General features: G+C 36.7%; 4 protein-coding genes across 4 annotated transcripts; 2 read left to right on the top strand and 2 right to left on the bottom strand.

Moving 5' to 3' along the window:
• Nucleotides 1-1,046: 1,046 nt before the first annotated feature.
• Nucleotides 1,047-3,771, top strand: LOC139899641 (elongation factor 1-alpha-like). Its single transcript, XM_071882494.1, has 3 exons — nucleotides 1,047-1,150; nucleotides 2,185-2,647; nucleotides 2,760-3,771. Exons 2-3 carry the CDS (start codon nucleotides 2,186-2,188, stop codon nucleotides 3,645-3,647), a joined length of 1,350 nt encoding a protein of 449 aa, XP_071738595.1. The 5' UTR covers nucleotides 1,047-1,150; nucleotide 2,185; the 3' UTR covers nucleotides 3,648-3,771.
• Nucleotides 3,772-10,593: 6,822 nt separating this feature from the next.
• On the top strand, nucleotides 10,594-12,316 carry LOC139896160 (pentatricopeptide repeat-containing protein At2g27800, mitochondrial-like). The gene is made up of 4 exons (XM_071878747.1): nucleotides 10,594-11,079; nucleotides 11,191-11,890; nucleotides 12,081-12,203; nucleotides 12,303-12,316. Exons 1-3 carry the CDS (start codon nucleotides 10,734-10,736, stop codon nucleotides 12,082-12,084), a joined length of 1,050 nt encoding a protein of 349 aa, XP_071734848.1. The 5' UTR covers nucleotides 10,594-10,733; the 3' UTR covers nucleotides 12,085-12,203; nucleotides 12,303-12,316.
• A 700-nt stretch (nucleotides 12,317-13,016) lies between these two features.
• LOC139896159 (protein disulfide-isomerase 5-1-like) lies at nucleotides 13,017-15,426 on the bottom strand. Its single transcript, XM_071878746.1, has 5 exons — nucleotides 15,193-15,426; nucleotides 14,776-14,834; nucleotides 14,505-14,680; nucleotides 13,580-13,692; nucleotides 13,017-13,076 (listed from the first exon to the last, which is right to left on the bottom strand). Exons 1-4 carry the CDS (start codon nucleotides 15,406-15,408, stop codon nucleotides 13,592-13,594), a joined length of 552 nt encoding a protein of 183 aa, XP_071734847.1. The 5' UTR covers nucleotides 15,409-15,426; the 3' UTR covers nucleotides 13,017-13,076; nucleotides 13,580-13,591.
• Nucleotides 15,427-16,825: 1,399 nt separating this feature from the next.
• LOC139896158 (nuclear transcription factor Y subunit A-1-like) lies at nucleotides 16,826-20,378 on the bottom strand. Its single transcript, XM_071878745.1, has 6 exons — nucleotides 19,935-20,378; nucleotides 19,158-19,342; nucleotides 17,880-17,992; nucleotides 17,718-17,786; nucleotides 17,462-17,626; nucleotides 16,826-17,361 (listed from the first exon to the last, which is right to left on the bottom strand). The coding sequence occupies exons 2-6, from the start codon at nucleotides 19,306-19,308 to the stop codon at nucleotides 17,083-17,085; spliced, it is 777 nt and encodes a 258-aa protein (XP_071734846.1). The 5' UTR covers nucleotides 19,309-19,342; nucleotides 19,935-20,378; the 3' UTR covers nucleotides 16,826-17,082.
• Nucleotides 20,379-20,686: the final 308 nt, after the last annotated feature.

Genomic DNA, 20,686 nt, shown 5'->3' with positions numbered 1-20,686 from the left:
GAAATTAACGAACTTTCAATCATTTAAAATTTGTTAATGTACGAGTAAGTTTTTTTTGTTGTGTTAAGTTTGATGGGTTAATTAAATTAGGGTTTATAATGTTTTAATGGAAAAGATGAATACGGGGATGAAGATAAAGGATTAAAAGACGAATTTATCCTCACATGCTATACACATGTAAAGAGTTAACAAAATTTTAAACGAAAGTTAAACGGAGGAACCACCTACGCAAAAATCGTAAAATGAACAGATCACCGTAGCTGAACAGTTCAAGTATCGAGGAACCCACGGAACAAAAAATTTAGAAAATGAAATAAAAATACGAAAATGCTGATCTCTTGTTATTCACGTGATGGTACTTAACGGGCAATTTAAATGGTCATTTGACGGAAGGACCATAAGAGCACCATTTTTAAAATACAGGGAGCAAGTTAGTTAAAAAACGATAGGGACGCGGTAAGTAAAATGGGGTATAATCAAGGGACTAACGGAGCAAAAAAATTCATTAATTTGAGTGTAATTATTGTAAAAAAAAAAATCCATCACAAGCTACCAGAATCTTGTGATGGTCAGATAAGAGTCAGATGTTAAATAACATAAATAACATACTAATTATACTAACAAACTTTCTTAAAATCGGTTTAAACATACATCATCATCATAAGTATATAAGTATATTTTTACAAAATTCGAAATTTATATAATGATTGATGGTCACATCATTATTGGAAGAAAGCTTTCAACCTAGAAATTGAGGAAAAACGGAATTTTATATAAACAAAGCCTATTCGTGTCTTGTTATTTTAGGAGACCCGATTTACAAAAAATTAAATTAAATGAGAATAGAAAAACTAAAAATAGAAGGACATGAATCAAAATTAATGGAACTTGACAAGGATAAGACCGTAATTAACCAATTCATCAAACCTAAAGCAAGAAAAGAGGCCGAGGCCGAGGCCGAGGCTGAGCTAGGGCATCAAAATGGAATCCACCGCTGATACATTTTACAACCGTTAGATCATTTAATCCAACGCCTCTTAGAAAACCCTAATCTCATACATTCTTTGACTTCACTTATAAAACCTCTCTTAGCAACTCACCTCCCTATTCTTCATTTTTCTTAAAGCTCGTCTGCTCATACATCGTTAAGGTCAGTCCGATTCTTCAGTTTTTCGTTATTAATTCTATTGAAACAGTATGGATCTGAATCTATATTAGCTATATATACATTTTTTTCTTTGCTAGCTGATTATTTTTTCAGTCTTAGTATCGATTAAATTGATTGATCGTTATGTATGAAACATCGATTATGTTTTGCTCGATTTATTAGTTGAAAATGTTGTTTATATGATTAACCTCTTAGATATTGCTAAGTAATTGTCAATTTTGTGATTTACTGATCGATTTTGCTAAATTAGTTCTATCTTGCATGTATTATATGATTTTTTGATGATTTTAAAAGAAATACTTTAGATCTGTTAGGTTTAAATCTGAATAACTATGTTTTCGAATTAATTTTTATCTCAGTTTTGATTTGAGCAAGCTTTTTTGTTTGTAGTTATGAAAATAAGATTTGCTCATTATTTTGAATCCTTTATTAGATCGAGTATTTAATTGTTTATTCAGCATGAAATCTGTCAATTATTTTGTATTAATACCTCGGTCTCAATTTTGATATTCATATTCATTATTTGCTAATTAGAAATTAGAAAGTGTTAATGCATTGTTTTCTGGTCAGTTGTTGATTACTCTGCATATAATAGAACTCTGCAAATTTACAGTAGACAGTTAATATGTGACAGTCTGTATATACTATTTGCTTAATATTGAAGTGATTTTAAATTTTAAATGATTAAATGTTTAATTTATTCATGCTTAGTTACTGACAGTTTTTAAAAAAATATGTATGAATGTGCTTTTTATGAAGTTCGTTTTACTAAGTTTTTACAAATATAAGTTTTAAGCTGTGTATTTACTGTAATACGTGTTGATTTTAAAGCTAAACCACATTTACTGAGTAAATCCGCCTTCATTTTGTTTTCAAATTTTTAATAATTGAATGTATTTGTTCATGCTGATTAAAATTGATTTTTATTTGTTATTTATTATATCGTTGTGTTTCATTTGCTTTAGTACTATATTTATGTTCACTGTATTCATCTGCCAACTTGATTGATTTTTCAGGATGGGTAAGGAAAAGATTCATATCAGTATTGTCGTCATTGGACATGTCGACTCTGGCAAGTCTACAACCACTGGTCACTTGATCTACAAGCTTGGAGGTATTGACAAGCGTGTGATCGAAAGGTTCGAGAAGGAAGCAGCTGAGATGAACAAAAGATCTTTCAAATACGCATGGGTTCTTGACAAACTTAAGGCTGAGCGTGAACGTGGTATCACCATTGATATCGCCCTGTGGAAGTTTGAGACCACCAAGTACTACTGCACAGTCATTGATGCCCCTGGACATCGCGATTTCATTAAGAACATGATTACTGGTACTTCTCAGGCTGATTGTGCTGTTCTCATTATCGATTCCACTACTGGAGGTTTCGAAGCTGGTATCTCAAAGGACGGTCAGACCCGTGAGCATGCTCTTCTTGCTTTCACCCTTGGCGTCAAGCAAATGATCTGTTGTTGTAACAAGGCGAGTTAAAAAACTTTTAATTAATCTGCTTAACATTAATCTTGTTTTGAGAGTTTGTTTAATATAATGTTTGCTAATTGCTGGCTTCCATATGTGCTCTGATATATTGCAGATGGATGCCACCACACCAAAATACTCCAAGTCAAGGTACGAGGAAATTGTTAAGGAGGTTTCATCCTACTTGAAGAAGGTTGGGTACAACCCAGACAAAATCCCATTTGTGCCCATCTCTGGATTTGAGGGTGACAACATGATTGAGAGGTCAACCAACCTCGACTGGTACAAGGGTCCAACCCTTCTTGATGCTCTTGATGCTATCAACGAGCCCAAGAGACCATCAGACAAGCCACTCCGTCTACCACTTCAGGATGTTTACAAGATTGGTGGTATTGGAACTGTGCCAGTGGGACGTGTTGAGACTGGTATCATCAAGCCTGGTATGGTTGTTACTTTTGGACCAACAGGGTTGACCACTGAAGTCAAGTCCGTTGAGATGCATCATGAAGCTTTGACTGAGGCGCTACCCGGTGACAATGTTGGGTTCAATGTTAAGAACGTTGCTGTTAAGGATATCAAGCGTGGTTACGTTGCATCCAACTCCAAGGATGACCCTGCAAAGGGTGCAGCCAGTTTCACCTCGCAGGTCATCATCATGAACCACCCTGGTCAAATTGGAAACGGTTATGCCCCGGTTCTTGATTGTCACACCTCCCACATTGCTGTTAAGTTCTCTGAGATCTTGACCAAGATTGACAGACGATCAGGAAAGGAAATCGAGAAGGAGCCCAAGTTTTTGAAGAATGGTGATGCAGGTATGGTTAAGATGCTTCCCACCAAGCCCATGGTTGTTGAAACTTTTGCAGAGTACCCACCACTTGGAAGGTTTGCTGTTAGAGACATGCGTCAGACTGTTGCTGTTGGTGTGATCAAGAGTGTTGACAAGAAGGACCCAACTGGAGCCAAGGTGACCAAGGCTGCAGCCAAGAAGGGAGCCAAGTGATAAGTGTTTGTGATTTGGATTATGAAGTCTTAAATTTTCTGTTGTTTCGTTTTACTAGTTTTGGACCTTATATTTTGTTGAAGAGATTTTGTTGGTTTTAATCCTGGAGACTTTTATTTTTATAGTGGTTTACTGCAAATGGGTTTGTAGTTTGATGGTTAAACATTGGAGTATTATCCAAATTTTTTTAATCATTTTCAATTGCTATCCACTTCACCATCTGGTCTGGTGTATTCAAACCCAAGTTTACCCAAGTTTTGAAGTTGATTTCTTTGGAATGCAACTTAATTGGGTAATCTATTACCAACATTTATTGTGTCTTAAAACAATTGAGTTTGATTTATAAGGTTAAATAAGGTTTAAGTTTTCCGATAGTTATATATATGGGAGCATTTGTGTTAGCTATTGAGGGGTTGTGGTCCTCTCAAACATAGACGTATTAGTGTAATATTTGTAACGCTAAAAAATACTTTAATATCCTAAGTCCTAATGTTAAAACAATGCTATCGTTTGTGACCGGAAGCAAATATTTTAAAGTTATACTACGAGTACAAATTTAAAATATCTTATCAACAAATCATATTTAATAATGTACTTGTATTTGTTGTATTCGTTGATTTCTTCATTTCTACAATGGCTCTTGGAGGTGCTTATTTATATATCAGTAATGTTGGTATATCTTGTGCATTTATTTATTTCTATAATAATGGCTCTTGGAGGTGCCTATTAGTATTTACACATCTGTAACATAAGACACTAGAATTATTTGACATGACATCTCATAATCTCTATTAAATCACCAAAGTTTATAAAATCGTATATTTTTTTTTTGATATGTCCGAATTTGTGGATGGGGTGGCATCATTGACTAGTTTAAAGTTAGTTAAAGCAGCTGAGGTCGGTTAGTTTACTTTTTCTAATAATGTTGGAAGTTCTCGTTTTATCAGAGCATGATGTGCCGTGATAGTCTATTTCGGTGTCCATCTTAAAGTCTAATTTTTTTTTTTTGAAATTGACAAAGTGGGTGAGTGATTCGGTGCCTATTTTCCAAAGTTAGAGTGAAATGAAATATTATGTCTGACTAATAAGAAAATAAAATAGGTAAAATTAAAAACTAATATTGATTTTAAACGTCCATTTTCAAAAATGCCGAAATCAACCCAATGGTGCTCTTATATGTGTGGTGTGTGTTTTTGACGAATGATGTCGACTACTAAAGTTTTGAGGTTTAACTACCAAAACCATCATCTAAACCAGCTCCAGATATAGGTGGTGCGATACTTGGTAGATGACCTAAGTGTGCTTACACCTGTCATATTATCTCAAAGTGTAAATTGGTATGGATACCTTAACGTGTTGTTGCTTTTGAAAAGTCACACCGCAAGTGTCAGATGTCTGCGAAACACCTCCATTAGAATGTGACACGCCGACCTATACCCGAGATTCGAAAGAGAATATGAGACGTACTCGGTGATATAATTTGCATAAAGACAACTTAATTACATCCCGGGAGTCAAAGGTAATATCTCTAAGTACCCAAAGAACAAACATGCCCCATTTTATTACTAACATGTTAGATTAACTATTGACGTTGATCTTGATCTTAAAATAGCTAGAGCACTTCACTTTAAGACTTAACAGTCACACACTTTTAACAGTTATACGATTCCAGAAAATGATATAGAATTGGGTCAATTAAGGAAGAAGAATATAATGATTTTTCTAATTCTATGAGAAAGAAAAACCAGTTTGTAAGACTTTAAGACTTAACATGTTTGATAACTTGAAAATTCAGCTAATGAGATGGGTTTGATGAAAGGAGCACGAAATTTTTTGTGATGTAAATAAGTCGGGCTAATAAACATACTTGAATGTTTTTTTTACCTCGACTCGCAATATACCGGGCTTATCCACAGACTGTCGGAGATCAGGTAAATAAGACATGCATCAAGCAACTTTATGATTTCTTTCTTAACGACATCGTGCATATGAGGGTTCAACCTCTTTGTCGTTGCACCACAGGTTTGGAGTAATCCTCCATTAGGATTTTGTGGGTGCAATAGGAGGGACTAATACCCTTAATGTCATGGATTTTCCATGCAATTGCCAGTTTATGGGCCTTTAGCATGGTGACAAGCTCAGATTTTTGACTTGTAGAGAGAGTAGAGGAAATAATTATCGGCAGCTTAGATTTTTCCTGCAAATAAGCGTATTCTAGATGATCTGGAAGTGACTTCAATTCCAAAACGGAGGTTCTTCAATGGAAGATTTGCTCCGGTAATCACTTTCACGGTTGAGTTCCTTGAACTCTTCCTCAGTCGGCTCCTAGCCGTTTTCCATCAAGGTGGTCAAAATATCCACCTCTTCAACCTGCATCTCGAATCGTGTTCAAGCTTATTTTATTAAAATTGAAATAATATGAACTCGAATTTGAAGTCTTTATTTTTTTTAATGATTTAGAACTCGAGTTAGGTCATGAGTTCGAGCCTAAATCTGCCCATCCTATTAATTAAACTGCTTGAAATATAGATATCCAGATTGACCCAGAGGGGTTTTCTCCCGGATCCATTCAGGATTCAAATCCGGTCCGCCTGCCTCTCGGGATGGTTAAAGGATCGAGTTCCTGTAATGCGATTCAGGTTTCCTCCCGAACACATGTATGTGTGCAAATGATGAGTGTTTGAAATAAACGATACACTGATGCAAATTTGCCGTTCAAATAATAATTATTTGTGGAATCAAATAACTCACCGTCACGTGCCCTCCACTCGCCGTCGTATCTTTCTAATTAACCACCAGATTCATCGGAAACCATCCACTACTGCTTCTACTTCCACAACAATTAATCGATTTCCGCTTCGATATGGTTATCGTCAAACCCTAGTTGTGCCCTAATTTCAACTTTTTTATCAACGGTAACAATTCTTCCATTTTAACGTAATGGATTGTTTCAACAGGCTGATTCGAGTAACAAATAATTTCAACCCACCTTCAATTTCGTCAAATTAAAAAGCTTCAAAACCTTTACAATTTCAAATACAGAGACATTGTCCTTACAACATCAAGTTCAATCAGTTGCCTCATTCATGTTGCACCAATACACTTCTGATGCCATTCAATCAATGCTCTCAAATAGAAAAAAACAAGAGACCCGGTTATGTTTCTTAACTCTAAAAGACTTGCAGAGAATGGAATTGCAGGCATACGGAGGTAACATTTTTTGTTAACTGAATTTGAATCTGATTCTGAATCCCACATAGTAGTTACTCTGTTACTCCGTTTTATTATTTTCAAAAGGGACCCACCTAGTAGTTACTCAGATCTTGATTGTTAATTTGGGTTCCCTTTTGTGTGAAAGAGATATGATTTGATGGATTGAGGGTTGTAGCAGCTAGCAGGAAGATTTTGGGAGAAGATAGAGTCTGTATCATTACTCAATTGAATTTGTGCTCACAAGGTGTTTGTTAAAAGTCCCCAGTTTTTTTCTTGGCTTCATGGTTATTATTTTATTGGTGTATGGGGATTTTGTTTCTGTCATTTTAGCTATGCACTACAACTAAAGATTGTGTGCAGTTATGTCGCATGCCACAGTGAAGTTTCATTGTCCCTTTGTGGGTCTTAGTGGCTGTCAAAATGGGAGTGGAAATGGGTTTGTTAGAAGTTCTCTTATCAAGCATCTTAGTGATCGTCATTGTGGTATCGATGCGCGGGATATCACTCGACATTCTCTTACTTCTAATTTGGGTGTTTATACTGACGCTGATGTTACTTTTAGGCGTATGGGGATTTGGTTATGTGGTGTTTGCTACAAAACACACACGGTACGTGCTAAGTGCCGTCATGGTAGGGACCCGGATGTGCCGCCCCCCGATGAGGGAAATGGTGTTGTTCGTTTTGTGCTTCATAATTTTTCCAAGCCACTAGCTCCCTCTTCTCCTGCTCGACTTTGTATTGAGGATGGTTCGGTGCGTGATCATAACGATGGTTTTGACGTGGCTCTCCTGGATCAGTTGTTCTCTAAGGGGTTTCGCACGGTTAAGTCTATCCCTCCCAAGTGTCGTTTGGGGTTTTCTCGGGTTTTGAAAGGTGCTCTTGATAAGGTGATCTCTAAGCCTGATGACATTTCTAGTTGGGTCTCTTTGTTGGTGTTACCCCTCTGTACCCTTAAAACCTTTCGGCCACGGAGTAGTCGTGAGTCTAGGTCTTCGATAAAGCGTCGGCATCAGGAAGAGAATATTTCCCGTGCTATTTGCTCTTGGGGGACAGCGGGTGGGAGTTTACAGCTTGTGAGGGAGTATTTGGCAGAGGATTCTCCTATGTTGTCAGTGGTTGATGATGAGGTCCTTGATTTGGAAGAGCGTAATATTAAGCAGTGTCGTAGGAAGATTTGTGATGGCCATTACACCGCTGCAGCTCGTGTTCTTTCTTCATCAGGCGTTGCTCCTTATAATGACGCCACACTGGCGGACTTGCTGTCTAAGCACCCTTCTTCTATCGCTCCATCCTTGCCTGATATGACGGTTGATCACCTTCACCTCGTTACGACTTCTGCTGTTGTTTTGGGCCAGATTAAAAGTTTTCCTCGGGGCACTTCATGTGGTAGGGATGGTTTACGTGCACAACACCTTATGGATTGCTTGAGTGGTGCTGCTGTGGCAGTCTCGGATGAGTTGGTTGGCTCTATTACCGGAGTCGTTAATCTCTTTCTAGCTGGAAGGTGCCCTATGGAATTAGGAGAGTATATTGCTAGTGCTCCCCTCACACCGCTTGTCAAGCCCGGCGGTGGTCTTCGTCCTATAGCTGTGGGTACTGTTTGGCGACGTCTTGTTTCGAAGGTTGGCGCTGCTATGGTTGGCCAGTCTTTGGGAAGTTACTTCGATGGTCTTCAGTTTGGTGTTGGTGTTTCTTCAGGTGGTGAGGCTATTCTTCATGCTGTGAATCGGCTGATTGAGGATTGTGGCTCTGATGTTGGCCTCTCTATGTTATTAGTTGATTTTCAAAATGCCTTCAATCTAGTTGATCGTACGGTCATGTTACGTGAAGTTCGCCGCCTTTGTCCGAGCATTTCTCGGTGGGTTGAATTTTGCTACTCTAATCCAGCCAGATTGTATTATGGGAACCACACATTATGGTCTTCTCAGGGGGTGCAACAGGGTGATCCCCTTGGTCCGCTGCTTTTTGCTTTGGTCCTACAACCCTTGGTTTCTAAAATCAGAGATAATTTTGAGGTTTGTCTTCAGGCGTGGTATTTGGATGATGGTACTATTATTGGGGACACTTTGGTGGTGGGGAAGGTTTTGCATTTGATTATGGAGGATGGGCCTCGTTTTGGGCTGCATCTCAACGTTGAAAAAACAGAAATTTTCTGGCCTACGGAGGACCCTCGCAGCAGGCAAGTAGGTGTCTTTCCTCCTAATATTGCTCGGCCTTTAAATGGTGTTAAGTTGCTTGGGGCCCCCGCAAGTTCCGATCCTGGTTTTAGTAGTGAACTGGTGATGCAAAGGGTGACCAAGTCCATTGCGCTTATGGATAAGGTTGCTAAGCTTGATGATCCTCAGTGTGAGTTGTTGTTGCTTAGGGCATGTACGGGAGTTTCTAAACTCTACTTTTCCTTGCGTACTTGTCCTCCTAGTATATTTGAGGCGGCTCAACGCGCTTTCGATGGAGCCCTTCGATCTTCCTTGGAGCGTATTGTTACTGCTTCAGGGCCTGGGTTTGGTGATTGGCAGTGGCGGCTTGCCACCTTGCCATTTGCATTTGGAGGGCTTGGTGTTTATTCTGCGGGAGATGTTCGTCATTATGCTTTTCTGGCTTCTCGATTACAGTCTGCTGGATTGCAGACCAAGCTCCTACGTCATGCGGGTATTGTTGGTCTTGGTCGTGCTTTTGAAGATGCATTGGGTCTGTTTAATGAAACGGTTGGGTTTGATATTTTAGGTAATCCGAGTGAAGTCGCTGCCCCAATATTCATGAAGAAATTGGCAGATGTTTATTTCACAAAGGTTACCGCTTCTGCAGAATCCACTTTTTCGTTATCTCCCCGACAATCGGCCTTATGGAAATCACAGCAGAGTGATCACACCTCTGCTTGGCTAAGGGCAGTCCCTATTTTGGGGTTGGTTCAGACGATGAACGCAAAGACTTACCGATGTGTGTTGTGCTACCGGTTAGGTGTTCCATTGTTCTCTATCTCGACGGCATGCTCTGCCTGTTCAAGGGTTTTTACTGGGGATATTTTCGGGGATCACGCGGTGTCTTGTGCTGGTATGGTGGGTATTAAGCATCGACATAATATTGTCCGGGATTCCCTTGTTGATGTTTGTTATCGATCTGGGATTTCAGCGAGAAAGGAGGTTGACATTGGGTTGTCTGGAGGGAACGACAGGGCCCTCAGACCTGCAGATGTGTTACTTTATTCCTGGGATTGTGGTCGCGATGTTTGTGTTGACTTGACAGGGTCTTCTCCTTTGACACAGTCTGGGCTTTCTGACTTTGTCCCTGGACGTGCTGTGATTAATGCGGCTCGTCGGAAGCGGGTCAAGTACGAATCTAGTTGTCTGGCGATTGGTTATGGTTTCATTCCTTTCTCATTTTCTTCCCTTGGGGAATTAGAGAAGGAGGCTGTTTCTTTGCTAAAACGGGTTCAGAAGAGTTCGATGGCGCAAGATATTGGTGCCGGTGCTGCTGCTCATATTTTTACTAGGATAGGTTTTGCTATTGCTAGAGGTGTGGGGGCCCAGATTGTCTCTAGGCTTCCCACTAATTTTTTGTAAGTTTTAAAACTTTTAAGTTTATTATTATTATTATTATTATTATTATTATTATTATTATTATTATTATTATTATTATTATTATTATTATTATTATTATTATTATTATTATTATTATTATTATTATTATTATTTTATTTTTTATTTTTTTTAAATCATAACACCAGCATGAAGAACGAACGAGCATCAGCAAAGCAAAGGGAGCCGCAATTAACTATATTCGTCTACTTTCTGTTCTTCATATTCAATCAATTTTTTTACCCAAATCATAACTTCACTAACTTAAACTTAGATTATAGATTGTAGTCACAATACAATGAATATCGCATCAAAATCCACTCGGTATACGAAACAAATCTGCTATATCTATCTCAAATTTCCTCAAAACCCTAATTTTAAACACACTTCAGTTACGTTCTTTTCATCATACAAAAACAGATTCCACAAATCAAACACATCATCATCAAAACAAACCCTAAATCAGTCCCAGTTTCACCAAACAATTTCACAACTTTTACCTAGGTTTACACCTGAAGACCTACACAATTTAATCAATCAACAACAAAATCCATTACTTTGTTTGCAGTTATTCAATTGGGCATCTGAACAACCTAGATACAAACATGATGTTTCTACATTTCATATCACAATTAAAAAACTAGGTATTGCAAAAATGTACGATGAAATGGATGGTATCGTCGATAAGGTATTATGTATTCCTAATTTTGGTTCTGAAGTTATGTTTAATACGATTATATATTTCTTCACTGAAGGTAGGAAATTAAGCAAAGCTGTTAATGTGTATAAACATATGAGGAGTTTAAAGGATTTGGATTGTAGGCCGAGTATTCGAACGTATAATTTATTATTAGCTGCGTTTTTGAGTCGAAGAAGTAATACTTATATAAACTATATGTATATGGATACAATGAGGATGTTGTTTAAACAAATGGTGGATGATGGAATTGAGCCTGATATATTTGCTTTGAACTGTATGATTAAAGGCTATGTGATTTCGCTTCATGTTAACGATGCTTTACGATTGTATCATCAAATGGGGGTGGTTTATGATTGCCGTCCCAATTCGTTTACATTTGATTACTTGATTCATGGATTGTGTTCGCAAGGGAGGACGTGTAATGCTAGAAAGATTTGTGATGAAATGAAAGGGAAAGGTTTTGTTCCGAGTAGTAAGTCGTATAATTCGCTAGTGAGTTCGTTGGTGATTGAGGGTGAGGTTGAAGAAGGTGTTAGGTATTTGTGGGAGATGGTTGATAATAACAGGTCGGGTGATTATATTATGTATCGGACTCTGGTTGATGAGTTATGTAAACTGCAGAGGAGTAAGGATGCTGTTAGTTTGCTTAAGAAATTGTTAGAAAAAAGAGTGGTGGATCGAGATATGTACACAGAGCTTTTACGTGAACTTCAAGTTAATCATGGAAATTTGTATGACAGAAATGGGACATCAAGGTGTGTTTTATGCCATAGTTTTTCGAGCCGTGACTACTACTTTTACATAGTTTTTCGAGTCATGACTACTACTTTTATGTTAACGATTGGAAGTTTTCTGGGTGTGGCGTCTATGTAGCAAATTGGTTCCTAATGTACTTGTTCCAGAAAAGTAGAATGGTTCTAACTGTTTATTTTTCTATTGGTGCAGATGAGTCGCATAAAAATGGAAGGTTAATATTGTTGCTTCAGGAGCAGAGAGACTTGACCAACCTTCATCGAGAAGATAATACCTGAGTTAAGATGAAGCTGGAAGCTGGTCATAACTTGCAAGGTAGCATAGTGTTTTTATCTAATTATGTCAAGAAAAATATTATTCTCTCTTTTATATTTGGTAGATTCTGAGTATCATGTCTGGTTTTTTTCCTAAAAGGATGGAGATACTGATCGCACTGGCATTTTTGCATATCTACCCAACCAACTGTAGTAGTGATTATGGCAAACCATTTTTGTTTGGTAGTTTCAGCTGATTTTTACCTCCCTTTTATTAGCGTTACGTAAAATGTAATGTATGTACGTATGTAATCATCATTGTGATTACTAACATTTGTTTGAAGAAATAAAGTCAACTGCGTTTGGATATTTGAGCCATCGATTGTGATTTTCTCGAGAATGGTTAAAAAGAAAAGCCACAGACTTCGAATCGTGTCTTCTGACTACCTCTTTAAGATTTATTATCTCAACCGATTGAATATACACACGTGCATAGTTATGTACGAGCTATACGGATTTAATGCCTAAACTATACACCATCGTATAAAGAACCAGCATGGGTGGACCAACCTATCAAGTGTTCAACCAAGCCAAATTGCTTATGCTTTGCTGGTTTTGATCAGTTTCGGCAATGGAAAACAAAAAGACAATCTAACTCACTCAATAGGAGATTGCTGTCTCATCACAAAACCAAGTATGCAAGGTCTACAACTTTTGAAATAAAGAAACTGTGTAAAAAGTTCATCGTTACATAAAGATGATGATCACATACTCACTAGAAAATGGGGCTATCTAGCATACTGAAATATTGTCCATCAATGTATAGTATTAGTTGGCCTATCGCTGATGTGGTTGTACAAATATTAAGTAACGCCAAATATCAAGTAACGCCACCCGAAGTGTGCCTGCTCCGAAAATTTTCATAAAACAAATCCTGTTCCAAATATAATACAATAAGAGGTTAGGCACAACTGAATGAGTAAATATGGACTTGGGTATTATTTCGACGCTAACTGGTCAAAAGTGGTAAGTTTCTAGAACTTAAAGAAAAGTTATAGAGTGGCTTAAAATTGTTTATAACCTCCTAAACTGTTTAGTGCGAGACACAACACTTTTTTAATATCAATATCTTATTCACATATGTAAATGATAATGATAATAACATAACGCAAACCAGTGGCGGTACTTGGTATAACCCAAAGGGGGTATTCGCCCCACCTGGATTTAACGGGGAAAAAAACATTACACTAAAAAAAAAATTACTAAGAAATAAGGTTTTTTTAGTGTTTACCCTCCCGACAATGAAAAATTTATTTAATTTTTACACTCGCCCCATCTTTATTCGGGTTCAAGTTCCGCCACTGACGCAAACATGTTAGTGGTCAACCCAACCCAACCCAGACCATTTTGCTACATATAAAAGGGATCTCAGACAACCTGAAAGGTAGATCACAAATCTTTATCGTCCCCTATCTGGGCACTCGCTGCCGCTGCTGCCTTTTCTGTTTCTTCCAAAACAAATGTTCTCATAGACTCAACATCCTTTGTACCTAAAAGTTACACATAAACAGTCAACTTTCTAAATTCTGAAAATGAAGACTCAAAGGCTCAATTGCTCAAAAGCACAAACATATACACCAATGCCAAAATGCTAAAAGTCTAAAACATGTACATGTGATCAGAAGCGTATAATTAATAAAACTGGACACAAGGGAACTAGTTAGTTTCTCAATGCCATATCCTTGACGAATATCAAGGCACACATTTTTCAAAATAGTATAAAACATGACAACAAGGCTGTGGCAGCCATGATTTTCATTCAACGAACTTGCAATAAATTTAACAACATACAGTCATTTTAAATTGCAAATATAAAATGTATAATAACCTTTTTATTCCCAATTATTTTAACCTAAAAGTTGTATCCGATACATTTCCTGCAAGTTAGGAAGGGCTCATCAAAAGCAAAGTCTCCTGGAAATGAATATAAGTGCTACGCTAGACGAATTGGTCGATCTAAAAAGATTGTTATAGAGCTTTTAAAAAAAAAAAAAAAAAAAAAAGATTGTTATAGAATTTCACTTGAGATAAGTGGGTATAACTATGAAAGTTGGTTGCTCTATTTCCCAGTCGCAGTCATCAATTTATTGTGTCAAACAAAAGCATATGTTTTTTTTTTCATAACAATTAACAAACCGATAAGCACGATGCCTGATACAAACCATGATGTTCATTACACGAGAACAACTTTGGTGTCACACTGTTGGCATCTATATGTAACAAAACTTTCTTATGTCTAACAATTTACACAACCTGATTACAATTCTATTTAGCATTTAGCAAAGATTAAAGTAAACCATACCTCGATATCTTGCTACTTCTTCACCATTATAGAAAACCTTGAACGTGGGATACGATCCAATTTTAACTTTCGAACACAGAGGTTTATTAGTACCGCAATCCACTTCACCAACCTCTATCTCATCCTCCCCTTCCATCGTCTTCCCAAGATCCTCCCATAACGACCCCAACTTCTTACTGAAAAAAAAAAAATCACAAACACACGTCTCAAAAGTCGTCACCAAATACACTAACTAAATATGTATACAATAACAATAAGAATAACTACTCACCAATGCTTACACCACGGAACACAGAACTTCACAAACCAAGCAGTATCTTTCTCATTTACCTATATAATTCAGCTTATTATTCATAACATTTTCGCATCGAAAAGAACATCAACAAACTATTCCTCGTTCCATTGTTATAAATGAAAGATTTAGGTGAATCAAATTATCACCTAACTTCCTAATTAGCTTATTATACCACAGATAATGCTAAGTTGTACGTACAAAAATGAAATAATACTTGCACTTCAAATTATCCGTTCATAATGTTTTTATCATGCGATTAATTGCTAAAACATTAATCAATTCATATCGATAATACATCTGCGTTACCTACAAATAGCTGAAGATCTTAAGGTGAAGTGTAATTAACAGTGGAACTAACAATATGAAATAAAGATTGATGAGATTATAGATTACCTTATCGGAGAAGGTGCTTTCAGTTAGGGTTATGACTTCAGCTTTTGAATCGTGTACTAAACATGAGAGTAATATTGATGAAATTAAGAATACAGATATTATAAGCGATCGATGATGATGATCGCCTTTCATTGTGTTGTAAATACGATTGGAATTGCAGATCGAATTGGATGTTTGTATCAGAAGATTTTGCAATCGGTTGTAGATCAATTGCATAAAAAGGAAACTAGGGTTCTAATGTTACCCCATGTAAATAATACAGTAAACTTCTTTAGTACTAATAGTAGATCAATGGGAGGTGATAGTAATCCACTCTTTTTTGATCCATACACACTTTTTATCACAAAAATTACACAATTATATCATTTAAATTACCTAGGGATTTAAACCTTCATTATTGTAAGTAAGACATAATAGTAAATTAAATGTGTGAAGATAAAAAACTAGTGCGTGAATATTACCCCTAAATTAAATACTTGGCTTAAAAAAAAAAGTTTAACCACGTGACTCTTGAAATAAGCTTTACATACTTACTTGCCTTGGAGTATGTTTTACGGGATACGCTCGAATCTGGCACTCATTGAGTATTTGGTGGAGTTGTTTCACAAACATCTGACTTATACGGGTGAATTTGATGAGTTGGCAAAATCAACAAAGAGTTTGTGTGTCCATGTCGGTCTAGACGTTTTGAATAGGTGTCTCATGCTTCGTGTGGCCTCCTTTTGTGCTTATGTTTATATTCGATTTTTTGTTAGTTTGGTGTCCCTAGAAATGCAGTTTAGATTTGCCTTTTGACTTTTTGTTGGATGCTAATCTTCTCTTAAGTTTAGATTTTCATTTCTCATTTAGGTCAAGTGTTTTCTTTTAATTGGTTGTCTGACCGCTCTCGAGTTTGTTTGGTCTCAGGTCTTTAGCGTTGACCCTTATAGTCCGTGGTTGTTTGGTTTCGGGCTTTACATTGCTAGGGTACTTGTTGCGTTTGCTTTTCCTTTCTTTGATTTTGTTTGCATTTCATTGAGCTTTCATCGATTTGATGAGTTGTTCCTTTTTATTGGAGTCGAGGAAAATTTTAACTGTTGATGTTAAGGATTTAACCGTCTGGAGTTAAATTTCAAGTCGCTACTGGTAGTTACTTCTAGGCTTCTAGCCTCCTCCAATTGTATCTTCACCATAAATCTGACTTCAATACTTCAATTTTTACCACAAACTGAAGGATATGGTATCATTCATATACACGTTTTTTACATCTTAAAACACACGAATACGATCGATATCAAGTCATGGAGACTTTTCAGGAAACTCCTCCATCCTTAATGCCCATCTAACAAAAAACTACATAAGCAAAAAATATATATAACTTTCTTTGAAACTTTTTACATGTGAGAAAGAAAGGCAACTTTGTCATCTATAATTTAAAAAAAAAAAAAAAAAAAAAGACATTTTTATTGCTTTTCAAACTTATGTTTAATTGTCAGATACTCATTGTATAGCCTTAATCATTTCATTTCCTTAATAAAAAAAGTTAATAAACTATCCAACACAAATCACATAGAGATACGCAACAATGATACGCAAAAACAAAAAACAGAAACCATTATACAACAACAATACACAATCCCGCATGTGCGGTATGGGGGTAAACTTCCTAATAACGTACCAGTAATTAATTCCTAAAATCAAAAACACACCTCCAAGTATCAAACTCTCAGAAAAGAAACACAAACCAACCAATTTTTGTTGAACCCCGAAACCATACTTTTGTACATAAAACATTAGTCGTGAAAAAAGAAAGCCGAAAGTAAAAACAAAGAGACAACCGAAAGGTTAATTTACCTTTCCGTCATCCTTTAAGTACAAGAGCCAAGAATGATTTGCCGGCCAGCTTCAGTGTCACTTCATGGCAACAGCCCTGTGTGAAGAAGTCTGGTTATTAGATGATATATTCATCCATTGCTGATACCCTGATGATGATGTCGTGTAATTATCTCCATTCTCCAAATACGTTCTTCCGTTAACAGAATTTACCAATTCGCCACCAGATTCGGATCGCACATTCTTATCTTCATTTCTACACTTTACAGAACCAACTTCAGTTTTCTTTACAAAACGACCACCAGATCCCCTCACCCTTCTCATTGCATGCCGATGCCGAGATTCATGAAGATACGGCTGTAAAATATTCCATAACACAAAACAAGTTATTATTTCCAAAATGATCTGAAATCAAATTACACAATACAATAAACACAAATGTTAGAATATATCCGACCTTTCTATCTTTTATCAGCTTCTTTTCAAGTTCAGCTTTTGCACGACACTGTCTACGCCGTAATATGGCGTGGTATTGTTTAGCATTCACATAAACAGGATCTTGTGCCATTTCAAGAGGTAAGGGCATCCTCGTTTGGTTCATATCAAGAAACTGAGGATTAATCTACAAAAACACACATCATACCCACCTTGGTCAAACGACATATAAAATATGACTTGAAATGAATTTAAGAAATTTGAATTACATATCGTACCAAAGGCTGACCATAAGCTGACATCATTCCACCATAATATGGGTCCCCATATGGATTTGGAGCACATGGCTGCAAAATATCACGACAACCGGGAACTTTGAAGATAACCATGAATCTGAATAAAATCTAGCAGCTTACAAACATAAGATGGAAGACACTTACAATTGAGTGGCCCACAAGTTCGAGTCGTGGGGCCGGCCCAAGGGTTTCTCCATTACTTGGAAGCATGGTTGGTGCTCCCTGTGGACAACTTTTATGCTCTTGTCCATATCTATCTGACCACAAACAAAAGGGTCCAACATCAGTATTTTCTAAAACACAAGACCCTAACATGTAATTATCTAAAAACATAAAACATAGTTGTCTAGAAACATAATGTAATTATTTAAATACATAAACGGAATTGCCCAAATACTTATCATTATTCATATCATTTTTGACATTGTGTACGACTTTCGGTGTCGAAATGTAAAATATTTTCTCATTGTATAACATGACAGAGTTGTAGCCTTTATTTCCCCATATCAGATCCATTATTCTTGTTTATCTCCTTCACCACAACTTTTTTTCACGGCCGTCAATGGTAGCAACCAGTCATATTCAATAAAGTAGCCTTAAAAAACGTTCAAACTACAAATTTAGATACTGAAAGATTAACAGATATAAAAAATCAATACCATAAAGTCTGCTCAAGTTTTAGTTTCAGTCTCAACAATGAAAATTAGTTTACATCGTGATAGTCATATTTGAAGTGATATCCTCAAACGAAACTAATGAGCAAATAATAATTCAATCTAGTCACAAGTTTAAAAACATCAGCTCACGAGAAAGAAAAGAATCACGAAGTTAGAACATACTGTCAGCAAAAGTGTCCAGAAAAGTAAAAGTTCATGGTTCATTCACATTTAACCGAAGTTCATAGTATAATACTATAACTTCTTGTAAGAATTATACTTGTTTTTTGTTAATCAAAAGTAGGGTCCAACCCAACCCATAGGATCAGGTAAGCTCAAAGCCTCAAACCATGACCTCATACTAGATATGTAAGACGTCTATAGTCACCAGAATGGCTAGTTGTATATTATCTAAAAAAAGAAATGTAAGTCTAAAGTTTTAAATTTCAAGGATGAAATATACACAAGAGAGCAAGACAGTAGAAAATCTGAGTATCACGAAAGACTAACAAAACACATATTGGAGAAACACACAAAAAAAAGGTATACATCATATATTTCAATTATCATACAAACCAGACCGTATTACATTGTGAGAGTATCTAATAATGCAGAAGCATGAGTATCATTACTGTCATACTCAAATTCATTGCTGAAACATTCATAAAGCGCTATAATATTACTACAATTCAAAACCAAAAGTATATCCGCAGTTATAATACAATTTCAGGGACTACAAATACGAGCATAGCAATGTTGAAATCACCTGAGCGAAAAGATTGAACATTTCGTGTATCTTTGCTAACATCATCCTCTTCCTCACTCAAAACTTCATCAGACTCTGATCCCCTGTCGACAACTGATTGTTCAGGTGATGATGAATCGGATGAATTTGCCCGCATGGCAGCAGAGGACATGAAGCTTATGCAATGCGGTTTCAACAAGGTCTTACTGCAGAAGATGACAAAAAAGATCAACTTGATTTGTCCAAAATAAATCATGTCCAAATAACTATGAATGTCTATGTCTATGAATATAAAAAACAGCAGTCATATGAATAAACACACAGCATATCAAGTAGAGTAGTACACTAAAAACAAGAGATATGAACAACCAGATATGCAGCTATGTTACCAAGTTTACATATATTCTTCCACACGCGTTGTACACCAATCAAAAAATTAAATTTGTTAATTGTTCATGCATGGAGGATATCAATTTCACATCTCATAAAGCACACACTTACAAACTACAAGACCATACAATTATCATTCTTCGGAACCACACACCAATTAGGTACACACGAAGCACCCGATAAACTACCCAAATACAATTATATTAAAAGTACCAAAATCGAACCCGTGCATCAATTTAGAACCTAACGACCCAATTGAATTACGATTTACAACTAAGTAATACAATCGTACAATAAAATTCCACAATAACAAAGTTGAATATCAAAATAACTGATCTTTAAAGACACATCGAGCATGCATATGCAATTGCATTTGGGTACGTTTATATACAAATCATAAATATTTACCGGTATAGAGCGCGAAAATTAAACCCTAGAATTTGGGGCGTTGAATCGGAGATAATTCAGCCGTAAATCTAAAGAGAAAAAATTAAATAAATAAAATAAAAGTAGTTTGTAGTGTATAATAAAAGGGAGTTTGAGATTATGTCATGTGTTTCAATATTTGAGTTAATGAGATTGGTACCGCTTCAGAGTTTGATTTAGTCGAGTTCCTTGACGATTTGCTTGCTATTACTAATTGCGTAGTCATTGCGGGTCACCCTGTTTATGGTGCTCAAACCGAGATTTTGTCCTAAGATTTGAACGTTAACGGTTTTAACGAGTCTCAAGGAGTTGACGTTCTTCGTGCTTAACAAGATATGGGAAGGGAAGAGGCGGTTGATGACGTGTCTGAAGATGAGTATAGAGATGTTGTTGTGAATGGTGACAACATTGTTTATGGTTCTTTAGGTGCTTTGGATACAACGATGTTAGGTGAGGTTTCGAGTGTGAAAGAGGTGATCGACTCGGTTCGTCTTAATTTGAACTCGCTATCGGAATTGGATGATGCTCCTCCTACTATCGTGTCCTCCGGTGTTGTAGTTGATAATCATAGTACTCAAGGATTATTGGAGTCAAACTCTGTTGATTTGGTGCAAGTCGTAGGGATCACAAGTGTACAAAATGTTGAATTGTTGCATAATGCTTCTTCTATTTTGACGGATGAGTTGAGAATCGTGAGGACCTAGAGCTCATTATGCCCATCAAGGTAGGCCGGG

This window comes from Rutidosis leptorrhynchoides, chromosome 3 (genome assembly GCF_046630445.1).
Source record: "Rutidosis leptorrhynchoides isolate AG116_Rl617_1_P2 chromosome 3, CSIRO_AGI_Rlap_v1, whole genome shotgun sequence".
Taxonomy (NCBI): domain Eukaryota; kingdom Viridiplantae; phylum Streptophyta; class Magnoliopsida; order Asterales; family Asteraceae; genus Rutidosis; species Rutidosis leptorrhynchoides.
This window is presented reverse-complemented; position numbering and strand designations above follow the sequence as displayed.